Source organism: Dermochelys coriacea, chromosome 7 (assembly GCF_009764565.3).
Source record: "Dermochelys coriacea isolate rDerCor1 chromosome 7, rDerCor1.pri.v4, whole genome shotgun sequence".
Lineage (NCBI taxonomy): Eukaryota > Metazoa > Chordata > Testudines > Dermochelyidae > Dermochelys > Dermochelys coriacea.
Window position 1 is genome coordinate 107,117,630 of NC_050074.1, and position 14,204 is coordinate 107,131,833.

General features: G+C 39.5%; 1 protein-coding gene across 3 annotated transcripts in view; it reads right to left on the bottom strand.

Moving 5' to 3' along the window:
• ACADSB (acyl-CoA dehydrogenase short/branched chain) overlaps window positions 1-14,204 on the bottom strand; it is a 28,398-nt gene that overhangs the window by 3,730 nt on the left and 10,464 nt on the right. For all 3 annotated transcript variants that reach the window (XM_043517974.1, XM_043517976.1, XM_043517975.1), the window contains 3 exons: window positions 9,056-9,181; window positions 8,513-8,605; window positions 147-236 (listed from right to left, as the gene is read on the bottom strand). In XM_043517974.1, coding sequence (XP_043373909.1) covers window positions 147-236; window positions 8,513-8,605; window positions 9,056-9,181 — 309 coding nt within the window. The remainder of the gene's footprint in view (window positions 1-146; window positions 237-8,512; window positions 8,606-9,055; window positions 9,182-14,204) is intronic.

The following is a 14,204-nucleotide window of genomic DNA, read 5'->3' on the forward strand; positions in this document are numbered from 1 at the left end:
TGCCATTCACAGACATTGAGAAGGGGAGACATTAAATAACACAACAGCACTATAGTTATTCAATCAAATGACTCATTCCTGACATTTTCTATTATGATTACGACTCTTCTAAGTAGACAGCTTTTAATATATACACAGATGAATACCTGAAAATCAAATATGCTTTTTCCAAACTGGACTCTCTCCTTTACATATGGAATTGTGTGGTCAAAACATCCCTGTGCCAATCCCAACATCTGTGAATGAACAGAGAAACAAAGATTACACTGAGTAAACAATTTGTACATTTAATGTACCCAACGGAGGTAATAATTACAGTAATTCTTTTTCTGGGCAGATGGTGTGCCTTTATAATTTTTCAGCATTCAAGGAGATGAGCTTAGTTTTTCCTCTGTAAAAAGAAACATGCTGCGTGTAGTATCAGGAATAATGAAACCAAAGATGATGTAAATACAAAATATAATAAAACAATTCTAACCAGAACCTTAGCTGAGGTTTTACTACTGTTAGAATTCTTGTCCAGGTGAGTCATGATAAAGAGTCTGCATGAAGAATAAGCCTATTCCATAACCATCTGAATATACAGTGCAGCCCTGTAAATCAAGGCAAGACATTAGCAAAAATGATGTAGTGAACTTTTCTGTAAAATTCAGAGGCATCAAAAGATGGCCCAAGTAGTCTTTTCTAATCTCAGGGTATGATCCTGTGAAAAGCCCTAATTGGCATACAGTGATTTTCCTGTCTAAAGCAAACTGAATAAATATATAGTACCTATAGAAACTCAATTATAATCAAATTATTTTGCTGTTATGAAGGTGCCAGATTGATAGCATAAAAAATTAGAGTAATTTATCTACAGAACTGGTACAAAGGAAGTGGCAGTAGCAGTTTCCCCATAATGTTCTGGAGAGACCACCTTTAGAGGACAGTTTTAAGGGACCTGATGCCTATTCAACCTTTAGCAGCCCTACCGAAGCTACCAAAAGGGCAGCCAGTTGTGATGTGGACACCTGCTTATTAGCAACTGGAGTAATAGTAACAATTAACTTCATATAGGTCACCAAAGAGACATCAGACAGCAAAACTTTGAATCATCACCAATCTAGCTGGGATGGATGAAAATTAGTGACCTAGAAATTGTAAGTATTGCAATACAAATCCCCTGAGCCTTTGATTCCCTGAACATGCTGTCTCAAATACCTAACATGTTAGATGAACCCATTTAAACTCTTACTCCTACCTAATGACTCAAAACTGAATGTCATAGGAAACAAGTACAAGTTTTTCTTTAACACCAGCTTGGACCACAAATTGAATATAAGCTAACAATGTGACAAAGCTGCAAAAAAAGGGGGGAAAAAAAAAGCTAATATTCTGGGGTGTATTAACAGGAGTGTTTTACATAAAATGTGGAAGATAATTTTTCTGCTCTACTCAGCACTGGTGAGGCCTCAGCTGGATTATTGTGTCCAGTTTTGGGCACCACATTTCAAGAAGGATGTGGATAAAGTCCAAAGGAGGACATAAAAATGATAAGAGATTTAGAAAACCTGACCTATGAGGAAAGGTTAAAAAATGGCCTTTAGTCTTGAGAAAAAAAAAGAAAACCAGGGGGGAGGGGAGGATGGACCTGAGAAGTCTTCAAATAGGTCAATGGCTTTTATAAACATGATGGTGATCAATTGTTCTCTATGTCCACTGAAAGCAGGACAAGTAGTAATCAGCTTAATCTACAGCAAGGGAGATTTATGTTAGACGTTAGGAAAAAAGATAGTTAAGTATTGGAATAGGTTACCAAGAGAGGTTGTGGAATCAGTCATTGGACGTTTTTAAGAACTGGTTAGACAAACACCTGTCAAGGATGGTCTAGGTATACCTTTGTCATGCCTCAGCATGGAGGGAATTGATCTCTTAAGGTTCCTTCCAGCCCTACATTTCTGTGATTCCACAGCCTTCTATTAATCTAATGGGAGTTAAACAAGCATCAGAAATAGAATATACTTGTAATTGGCAAATGTGACGTATTGAGCTCTGGGGCCAGTTGTGTCTGACATACCATAAGGCTGCCACATATCATGACCCCTATTTACTATTTGGGGGGAAATTAAAATCTCCTATTAAAAAAACACTTTTAAAAACAGCATTTATGCCAGCTTCTGACAGACTGGTCTGAGCAAGGATGATCAAGCAAAGATTTTCAGGTCTGGATAGAAGATTAATACTCAAGAAGAATATTTTATTGCAAAGATCATGAAGAAAAGATCCCACCAAGCACTCATAATTCTTACAAGAGAGGGACAATTAGAGAATCCATTAATAATAGTGAGACAATATGGGTGAAATAGTATCTTTCACTGGACCAACTGCTGTTGGTGGGAGAAACAAGCTTTTGAGCTACACAGAGCTCTTCTTCTGCTATGTGAAAGGTACTCAGAGCATCACAGTTAAATACAAGGTCAAACAGTTAGTTTAGCATAAGCAGTTAGCACATATTCTAAGGGGACATTCAAGGTGAAGTGGCCTATTAACATTACTGTAGTCATAGGACAAAAAGAGAAGTTAGTGAGTTATAGATCGTTGTAAAAGCCATAAATTCAGTGTCTTTATTAAGGCCATGATTTTTAATGTCTAGCAAAGTTATGAATTTACTAATAAGAGTCAGACACACAATTAAACCAATTAGGATCCTAGCTGGTTTCATTCTGTATCCAGCTACACATATAGAAGTTTCCTTTCTGCTGCTCCTAATGAGAGCAAAGAAAAAGACAGAAAATGAAACAAACAAGAGGCATATGCAACAAAAAAGAGAGACGGAAAGGGAGACAAACAAGGGACATGAACAGGTGGTAACAAAGCAGAATTAACAATGATGATCCTGAAACTGGAAGCTCACAAAAATAAAACAACCCCCCAAAAAACCAACCAAACAAAAAACAACACGTTTTCCACTGAGAATGATCTGGGCCACTAGAGTATAAAGGTGGGCTACTAAAATTTGGTAGCCAACTATTTGATCAGTTTAACTACATTACTTTATTTTTATATGGTGCCCCAACGTGTGTTATTTTACAGACCCTTAGGAAGAGAGGTCTTTGACTGAAAGCCAAGTGTCCCAATCAGAGAAGACAAGCACCTTTCCAGTAATAAAGGGGGGGGGCGGAGTTTTTATTTTTCAAACATGAATTCAAGGGGACGGGGAAAGATTGTACACATAGGCCAGAACTATATAGGAGAAATTACAAGGGTTATGTTATCCCAGATTCCATAGATGCTTCCTCCAGAGCCACTGGAACTCAAACAGTATTTATCCTCTACCCGCTCTTAAAATTCTGGATGAACACAGTACAAAATAAAATAAAAATAGATAAAGGGTAGAAGAAAATATAGTTGTAGTACATTCTTAATTAGCTACACTATATGCTACCCTTTTCCACTGCACTGAAGACAAACAAATTAGCACATGTAACATCACATATAACTCTTTTACATTAAAATTATTTGAAACTGTTTTCATAGAAACAATCACATTTATAAGAAATTCATTACCTTCTAAACTATTACTGCTGCAAAACTAAACTCAATTCTACAGGGTTTTTAGAATTGCTGTTCTTCATTCAGGCACATTTCTCTTCATTTGAAGGTGCCAAAAACAAAGTATTAGCTAAGATATAACAAATACCTACCTTAACTTTTAATTAGGTTACAAGGGTAACTCGCAGTAATTAGATTAAGACCTTGACAGTGTACTTTACTGCCAGAAGAGCTATGTTATTTATATCTCTGAGAACAATCGGAGCCAGTGATCTAGATTTTTTTTTAAGGCCATACCTGACAAAGTTTAATCACAGATAATCTTCAAAAATGATGGAAAAGCCAACCCTATTTAGTATCATGCTACATTACCATGTGGAAAGCATGCATTTAGGCACGACCTATTACTCCTGGTCTGTCTGCCAGCAGCTGGAAAAGGAATAAGGAAGAATAACAGCCTCCAAAATGATAGGGACAGACACATCACCTCTACTGTGTAACAAAAATATTTTTTGCATTAAATTATATTTCCCTTTAAAAGCATAGGTTGAATGATAAAAAACAGACACAAAACCAAATCAACTTTTATAGGGCTGGACTCTGTTCCCAGTTAAAACAATTAGAATTTCAGGATCTGAATCTGACTCATAACTAAATAGAACATACTTTAAATAATCCAGAAACTCAATTGACATTTTGGTCTAAGGTGCCCTAATGTACATTTTTTTAAAGTACACCACCACAAACTTAGCAGACTTCCATTACATCATATCAATTTTGTTCTGGGACCTTTTCATGATTAAGATAAAAAGCTAATATAAAATGTCATTTGCTAAGTATGCAACCAATTTTATAAGCACTAAATATTATACTTTATTCTTACAGTATTAATATCATTTGCAGTATCTGTCAAATAGCTGAATTTGTTTTTTGAAAAATTAACACACATGATGGAAGATATGCACTGTTGTTATAGCCATGTCGATCCCAGGATATTAGAGAGACAAGGCAAGTGAGGTAATATCTTTTATTGGACCAACTTCTGTTGGTGAGAGAGAGGCCTGGTCTACATGAAGAGTTAGGTCAACGCCAGGCAGTTTATGTCAATCTAACTATGTAAGTACTTACACTAAAAGGCCTAATCAACGCGGAGTGCAGCAAAAGAATTACTTCTTCTGTCTTGCTTACAACACTCCTGCTAATATAGCCCAGAATGATGTTTGCTTTTTTTGCAACTGTGTTACATTGTTGACTCATATTTAGCTTGTGGTCCACAATGACCCCCAGATCCCTTTCCGCAGTACTCCTTCCTTCACAGTCATTTCACATTTTGTGTGTGTGCAACTGCTTGTTCCTTCCTAAATGCAGTACTTTGCATTTGTCCTTATTGAATTTCATCCTATTTACTTCAGACCATTTCTCCAGTTTGTCCAGATCATTTTGAATTTAAATCCTTTCCTCCAAAGCACTTGCAACCCCTCCCTGCTTGATATCGTCCTCAAACTTTATAAGTGTACTATCTATGCCATTACCTAAACCAGACCCAGAACGGATCCCTGCAGTACCCCACTTATTATGCCATTCCAGAACAACTGTGAACCACTGAAACTGCTCTCTGGGAAGGTTTTCCAACCAGGTTTGCACCCACCTTACAGTAGCTCCATCTAGCTTGCATTTCTTTGTTTATGAGACGGTCATGCGAGACAGTATCAAAAGCTTTACTAAAGTCAAGATATACCACGTCTACAGCTTCTCCCCATCCACAAGGCTTGTTACCCTGTCAAAGAAAGCTATCAGGTTGATTTGACACGATTTGTTCTTTAAAAATCCACACTGTTACTTGTCACCTTATTATCTTTTAGATGTTTGAAACTGATTGCTTAATTAGTTGCTCCATTATCTTTCCGGGTACAGAAGTTAAGCTGACTGGTCTGTAATTCTCCAGGTTGTCCTTATTTCCCTTGTTATAGACGGGCAAATATAGTGCTATTTTCCAGTCATCTGGAATCTCTCCCATCTTCCATGACTTTTCAAAGATAATTGCTAATGGCTCAGATATCTCCTCAATCAGCTCCTTGAGTATTCTAGAATGCACTTCATCTGGCCCTGATGACTTGAAGACATCTAATTTGTCTAAGTAATTTTTAACTTGTTCTTTTCCTATTTTAGCCTCTGATCCCACCTCGTATTCACTGACATTCACTGTGTTAGACGTCCAATCACCACCAACCTTCTTGATGAAAACCAAAACAAAGAAGTCATTAAGCACGTCTGCCATTTCTGTTATTATTTCCCCCTTTCATTGAGTAACGGACCTACCCTGTCCTTGGCCTTCCTCTTGCTTCTAATGTATTTGTAGAATGTTTTCTTTTTACCTTTATGTCTCTAGCTAGTTTGATCTCGTTTTGTGCCTTGGCCTTTCAAATTTTGTACCTACCTACTTATTTGTTTATATTCATCCTTTGCAATTTGACCTAATTTCTACTTTTTGTAGGACTCTTTTTTGATTTTTAGATCATTGAAGATCTCCTGGTTATCTCCAGTGTGGTCTCTTGTCATACTTCCTATCTTTCCTACGCAGTGGGATAGTTTGCTCTTGTGCCCCTTAGTAATGTCTCTTTGAAAAACTGCCGTCTTCAATTGTTTTTCGCCTTAGATTTGCTTCCCATGGGATCTCACCTACCAACTCCCTAAGTTTGCTAAATTCTGCCCTCTTGAAATCTATCATCTTTATTTTGCTGTTCTTCCTCCTACCATTCCTTAGAATCATGAACTCTACCATTTCATGATCACTATCACCCTAGCTACCTTCCACTTTCAAATTCTCAACCAGTTCGTCCCTATTTGTGAAAATCAAATCTAGAGCAGCCTTTCCCTTAGTAGCTGTCTCCATCTTCTGAAATAAAAGATTGTCTCCAATACATTCCAAGAACTTGTTGGATAATCTGGGCCCTGCTGTGTTATTTTCCCCAACAGATGTCTGAGTAGTTGAAGTCCCCCATCACCACCAAGTCCTGTGCTTTGGATGATTGTGTTAGTTGTTTTTAAAAAAAAACAAAAAAAACCAAAAAGCGTCTTATCCACCTCTTCTTCCCGGTTAGGTGGTCTGTAGTAGACCACCTACCATGACATTACCCTTGTTTTTTTTACCCCTTTTATCCTTATCCACAGACTTTCAACAAGTCGGTCTCCTATTTCCATCTCAACCTCAGTCCAAGTGCATACATTTTTAATATACAAGGCAACACCTCGATTTTTTTTCCCTGCCCGTCTTTCCTAAGTAAGCTGTACCCTTCATTTCAAATATTCCAGTCATGCAAATTATCCTACCAAGTCTCTGTGATGCAAACTATGTCATAGTTGTGTTTATTTACTAGCATTTTGAGTTCTTCCTGCTTATTCCCCATACTTCTTGTATTAGTATACCAGACATCTAAGATACTGATTTGTTTTCCCCCCGGTTCTGTCTTCTCTTTCCTTTATTCCTGCTATAACAGACCATACTCTCCCCAAATTCTGACCCTTCTCCCAGGTGTCCATGTTTTTGACTTATCTGTGGGTTTCCCCTTCAAACCTAGTTTAAAGCCCTCCTCACTAGATTAGCCACTCTGTATCCAAATATGCTCTTCCCCTTCCTCGATAGGTGGGCCCCATCTCTGTTTAGCAGTCCTTCTTCCTGGAACAGCATCCCATGATCAAGGAAGCTGAGGCCCTCCTGGCAACACCATCTTCGCAGCCAGGTGTTCACCTCCAGGATGCATCTATCTCTGCCTGGGTCCCTACCCTTGACCAAAAGGATCGAAGATACAACCACATGTGCTCCTAACTCCTTCACCCTTACTCCCAGAGACCTTCTGATCTGCTGAGGGTCATACCTCACAGTATCATTAGTGCCCAAATGGATGAGTAGTATAGGGTAGCAGTCAGGGGGCCGGAAGATCCTCGACAATCCCTCCATAACGTCTCAGATATGGGCCCCTGGAAGGTAGCATACCTCCCAGGATGCCATGTCAGGGCGACAGATGGGTGCCTCCATCCCCCTCAGAAAAGAGTAATCAACCACCACTACCCTATGTTTCCTCCTGGGAGTGGTGACTGCGATCCTCCCAGCCTTGGGGGTACATGGTTTCTCCTCCTCCCCCTTTGGGGGTGATTCCTCATCGCTTATTGCCCGGGCAGCATATCGGTTTTCCATCACCATGGTGGGTGTGTTCAGAGCAGGGTTGAAGCACTGCCTGCAGCCAGAAGCAACCAGCAGCCAGTGTCCTCCCTGTGACAGAGCCATATCCTCCTCCCCTGGTATGACAGCTGTCCTCTCTAGCTGGATAGCTTCCTTGGCCTTGGATGTCTCCACATGAATACTTTTGAGGAATTCCTCATGGGCATGGATGCGCCTCAGACTAGCCACCTCCTCCTGTAGCTCTCCCACCTGCTTCCTGAGAGATTCCACCAGTGGGCATCTTTCACAATGGATGTGCGAACTACTTACGCTAATCTGTCTGTCTGATCTTGTATTTAGCTGTGACATTCTGAGTACCTTTCCCAGACCTGAAGAAGAGCTCTGTGTAGCTTGAAAGCTTGTCTCACTCAGCAACAAAAGTTGGTCCTATAAAAGATATTATTTCACCCACCTTGTCTCTCTAATGATGATGACATTTTAGATATATTTGAAAATTAATAAATTAAGCATTGGAGATTAACTACTGTTTGTTTTCAAAATAGACTATTACAATGGAAACAGAATTTTGCATTATTAAAAGCAATACTATATACAATAATCAGTATAATGTATAGTCCTATACCAAACATTATTTCATCTTACAAAAAAGAAGAGTGACATCTAGTGGCAACACAGATTCTTTTCATAATGGTATTTTCTTAAATTTTCCCTTACCAACCTCTTTCTTCTAATATTTTAAATGTTTCAATCCAAATTCAAACTGCAGAATTATCACATTAAATATTAAACAATGTTACCCACCTGTGCAGCAATACCTATTCTGCCCACATTTAGCGTTCCAATTGCATACTTATAGCCTTGTCCAAGCTGTCCCAGGATATTGGTCTTAGGAACCTAAAGAATAAAACCACTCAATTATTCCTTCTTTTCTGTTCTGTAACGGCTAGTACCGCTCACAGCTGAATCAGTGTGAATGTTTTATTTAACATGTCTCATAACTGAAGGCAGCAATATAAAATGGGCACCTGATTCCCATAACACTTTTGTTTAACCCTCCCCAACACACACAGGATTATAAGAAGGATGACAGAGAAAATTATTCAGAATTGGACCTCTAATGAAAACTTGTGTCACTGAGGTGCCAAGTGAGTAATCTAAGTCCCTTAAATCCTGATTTTCAGGGATGCCGGGCAGCCACAGCTACCCCCAAAAATTCAGCATCTGTGAAAATCAAGTCCTTAGCAAGTTTTCTTTCCTAATCCTGTATCATACTCAAGATGTATGCAAGTTACACTTAACAAGGTTACTAAATTTCCGCCTAAACCTTCAGAACACTTACTGTACCTTAACATTTTCAAACGTTACGGGGCACGTAGAAGTCGCTCTGATTCCCAGTTTATCTTCCTTTTTCTCTACATGTAGGCCCTCTGTGCCACGATCTACTATGAAGCATGTAATTCCCTTGTATCCCTAAGCAATGAATAAAAAACAAAGAACTGACTTTTAAGATAAAACCAAATGGGCTTTGAATATTTGATTTCTATATTGCAATATAAACCTGATATACACTATATTAACAAAATGTGGAACCATCATCTATTTTATTTTTCCCAGCTATATCTTTTGCAATTGCAATAATTTAACTAAGGCCAAGTCATCTCTTTCTGTAGAAAAAAGAAAAAAGCACATTTAGAACAGTTTGAGTGGCTCTCTTGGCCATATCAACCATATGGTGAGGAGGGAGAGCTTCAAATAAAGGGGGAAGGATAGGGTCTGTAATACCTATATAGAATGCAAAGCAGTTGGAAATTCTGGCCCAACCCTGCAGGCCTCATGCAACTGAAGTTCCTGCTCTGCGCTCCTTTGAGCTCCCTTTACCCGACAGCAAATCCCGTTTTTGCGCTGTGCTCCCATTGGCTCTCCTACTAAAACCGCCCACTTCTACTCTGTGAGGTGTGAAGAATTAGCATTGCTCTCTGAAGCATCATACCATCTTATTAGAGAAATCAGGATTTCCAGAGTGGCTATGTGTCCTGCGCTTCACCCCATTTCCAGCAACCAGAACCCAATTTCAGCAGAGCCCCAAAGGCCTGATCCTTTGAAGTACCATCACTTTCCATTGATAATAGAGGAACCAGGGGAGTTTAGCACCTTCACAAGCCTTAATTGGAGGCATTCATGTGGTGAGGCTGCAGACAGCTATTATGTATATGACAGGTGGGTGTGTACATGGTGTTAGGCACCATTCTTTTGCCCATTTCCATGTACAATTTTCTCCTTCTATGCTGTAAAATAGAGTCTTACTCCTGGGAGAATTCTGTGCCACTGCACACATGTAGAATTCATGTCTGGTGCAGAAATTTTTTTTCTGTGCAGAAAATACATTCTGCCCAAGAAGTGCTGCAGTTCTGCTTTTTGCCCACAAGAGACTGCTGTGATGCCAGAACATATAGCAGCGGCTGGCAGGCAGTAACACCCTGCAGCCTGCTGCGTTCATCACAGCATCCTGCCTGTAGAGCCAGGTTAAGGAGGCATGGGATCTGGGCAGAGGACAGACAGAGTGGGGCATACAGAGAGCTTGCTGGGGGGTCATGAACTGGGGTTCAGAAGGGCTAGTGGGGGGGGACAGACTAGGGCGGGGCTCAGGAACTAGTGGGGTGACAGCACTGAGCCAGGCGCTGAATGGGAAGGGGTGCAGGGCCACACGGGCATGGTGGCAAATATGCCTGACTGAATGGGAGAGGCAAGGGGTCAGTCAGGGTCTGCATGGTGGAGGCTCCCCAACTCCCTATCCCTCCCCCCAAAAACTGTTCCATACTTCTGCCACCCACAAGAAACAATCCTCCAGGTTAACTCCCAGGCTGCTTCCCTCTCCCTCAGCTTCTCCATTAGCCCTGACTCCCCCAAGCCTTTGCACTGCTTCTGAGGGATGTGGGAAATATGTTTCTGTATTGTAGTTTAAATGAATTACTCAAAGTTTTGTAATAATTTGCCTAGTAAGGAATCAATTTGTCAAAAAAAATATTCTGAATTTTTGTCGTCTATATTATTACAGACATACTTGCTGACAGGTATTTTGAAATAAATTACCTAAATAATTGAAACTGGTGTGATTATATTGTTATTTTGACATATAAAATATGCAGAATTTTAAAATATCATGCACAGAATTTTTAATTTTTTGGTGCAGAATTCCCCTAAGACTAAATAGAGGGGAGCATCTAGTTGAATATTAACATGAAGTCTAAGTTAATAACTATATCCTTCCATAATGGTTTAATTTTTACTTTTGTATGTTAATTTTAAAATGTAAATAATTTAAAGGTTTCTTTCACAGAAACAGGATTAAAAAATAGATGTCTATTGTCACATAATGCTTATTTAATATTAATCACAATGATCAAAAATTAATATTCATCAAGACTGTAAAAGAGAAAAAAATATGTAAATAGGTTCTTGAGTCTTTTTATGTTCATTTGTAAACAGCATTCCTGCAACATCATTGAAAAATAATTCCCAGTTTCTGTAATGTTATTTTCTATTTCGTATCATGTAACACTGCTTAATTTATGTCATTCTCCAATCCCTGGGTCCACAGATTCGTTTACATCTTTTTCATACTGATAAAATCCACTACAAAAAGTCTGAAGTATTGAATTTGATAATTTATCAATTTATTATTACTGATAGCTCTTACTAGTATGTCTGGTATTTTATGCCATTTCTATTTCCTAACCATTTCTGGTTAAACATGTATTTCCTAACACAGAAGTTACCTAAAATACTTGAACCCAACATAATCAGAGTTTTCTAGAAAACAAAAAAAGTTAGTACACCTTTTTTAGTATTACTTCTAAAGCATCTAGGTGAGTCACGAGACTTATTATATGTGGAGACGGTAATGGTGCTAATAATTAAGGTTTTCAGACACATCCCTTTAGAAGACCCTCTTTTCAATTGCTTATAACAGCTTTGCCAAACTTTAACTGTTCAGGCTAAAATTTTCCATGCTGGCAGTTAAGCTCCTGGAGATAGAGGGGAGCAGCGGAATTTCAACAAACATGTTTCAGCCATTTTCAAGATTAGGGAAAATACATTTCCCCCCTGGTAAAATACTTCTTAGCACCACTTCATTGAGAATCTCTAAAGCCTCCAGGCTTTGGTGCATGGATTTCAAATTTAGCATGGCAGTAGCTTTTCTTGTCCCCATGAAAAACTGCCCAAATTATAAGCCTTTGAAAAATCTCAGTTCACACATGTTCAGTACAGATGTGTTAGTTTGGCACCTAAATTCTCTAAAGATTCCACCCCCACTGAGGATGCTTCATTCCCAGATTGCACTTGCTCCTCCCATCTGCCAGGTGCTGCTGTGACAGTGGACACAGGGAAGGAGAGCAGGAAAAACATGTCTTTTGTGCTCTTAGTGCTTGTCCTACTGCAGCCCAGGCAGTGTGGAGATGGAGGAATCAGCTTGGCCGGAATGCTGTAGAATGAGGAATCAGGCCCAAAGGGCAGGGCGGGAGCGACAGAAAGGAAGACTGGGACTGAAAAATAATGGGACTGTCTAGCAAAGACTGGGATCGGTGGGATACAGACTGAGATTGCACTAAGAGCCTGGGGAGACTGGAGCAGAGAGGCATTGTGGGGACTGAGATGGTAAGGAGCCTGGGAGAGAATGACGGGAGAGACTGGATGGTGGAGGGAAGACTTGGACTTTGACAAGGAGACCAGAGGGAAAGATTTAGATTTCTTTTCTCTTTATCCCCCACACATCCTCAGGTGCGTAGGGCATCCACCCAGTTTCCAACATTTATTTAGGTTTTGTGCTCTGTCAGGCTTCTGAGTCCTGTTGATGGATTTAGCTTCTTTCTCTATTGCTCTGCATCATGTTTCCTTAGGTCACCCTTTTTTTTCCTCTTCCCAGGTGGTGTCCATGTTATCTCTTGATGTGGAAGTCATGCTGGTGGCATCATTAATAGTGTTTCCTAAATATGTCCATCATTGTCTTCTTATCATGTTTGATGCTTTAGGTTGGTTTGCTCTACATAGAATTTCTGATGTTGCAAGAAACTTTTTCCAATGGACTTTGAAGACCTTCCACAGGCATTTACTTTGGAATGAGTTGATCTTCTTACAATTTCTGTTGTAGATTTCCATGACTCTGCTCCATAAAGGAGGACAGACATGATGCTGGTGTTAAAAATCCATATTTTCATATGAGCGCCAATCATACTACTATTTCAAATCTTTTCAAGCTTATGAAAGCTGTTTGCTGTTTTTTATATTTGTTGCTTGACATGTAGCATGGTGTCACTATCACTGCACATCTGACTCCCTAAACAGGTACAATTGTTTCTTCCTAGAATTTCCGAGTCTACACTAATGGTTGCTTTTGGGACACCAATAGCCATATATTGTCCTCCCCTTGTTTATCAACAAACCAACGTGTTTTGCTGTGTCTGCCAAAAGCTGGATTTTTTTTTCTATTAAATAATGTGTCAAACTAAGCAGGAAAATGCCATCAGTAAAAACAAGGTCACCCAATTGTGCTTTATCCAATTAGACTAGCTAGGCAAAAAGACTGGAATTGGATTAGGAGCCTGGGTAAGGGAGTGGAGATTGTGATTGATTAGAAAAGGAAACAGACTGGGACAAGGAGCCAGAGGAAAGGCAGAGACTGGTATATGGAGTTGGAAGTGGGGAGAAGCACGACTATCATAGAGACAGTCTGTCTGGAGGGGACAAAGGCAGAATGGGTCAGGTCTTGTGGATGCAGAAAGAGGGTCAGAAGAGTCTGACCACTTAGAGCACACCCCCAAGAGAACCTAGAAATGAACCTAAGATTCCTCTGCTGTCAGCAACTATTTGTGAAACCCAATGACAAAGTGCTTCTCTCATCCACCTCTAATGGCTAGTCCCCATAAAGGATGACAAGCTACGACTGCTATCAGTTACCAAGTTAGCTCAAGCAGGTCTATGAAGAGGATCTAAAGGTTCCAACGCTGTGGATGATGCACACAGAGGTCAGTATAATTCCATATGAGGGAATTCCTGTTTTTCAGTTTACAACCTTGACATGTATAATTTCCCAGTTTTTTTTTTAAACAAAAAAAAAAATCAAAAGTTAAGATAAACTCAATTAGGATTGCCCGTTAATACTATTTTTTCAACAGCACACACCTAACTTTTTCAGGATGCAGAATGGACTTGGCATGGGAAAAATCAGGACTGTGCAGTGAAAGAGAGTGGTCAGTAGGATACATGCTTCGTTTGTTGCAGAAGCTGGAAGGTGTGTACTAAATGCAGGAGGTTGCAAAAAGAGAAAGAGTGGTCTCATGGTTAAGACAGTTGAGCACTATCCTGGAGAATTGGTTTCTAACCCTGCCTCTATCACAGAGTTTCTATGTGATGCAAGGCAAATCACAAACTAAACTTTTCACAGATGTCCACTAACTTGCGTATTCCTCATTTTATGAATGTAAAAATAAGATCC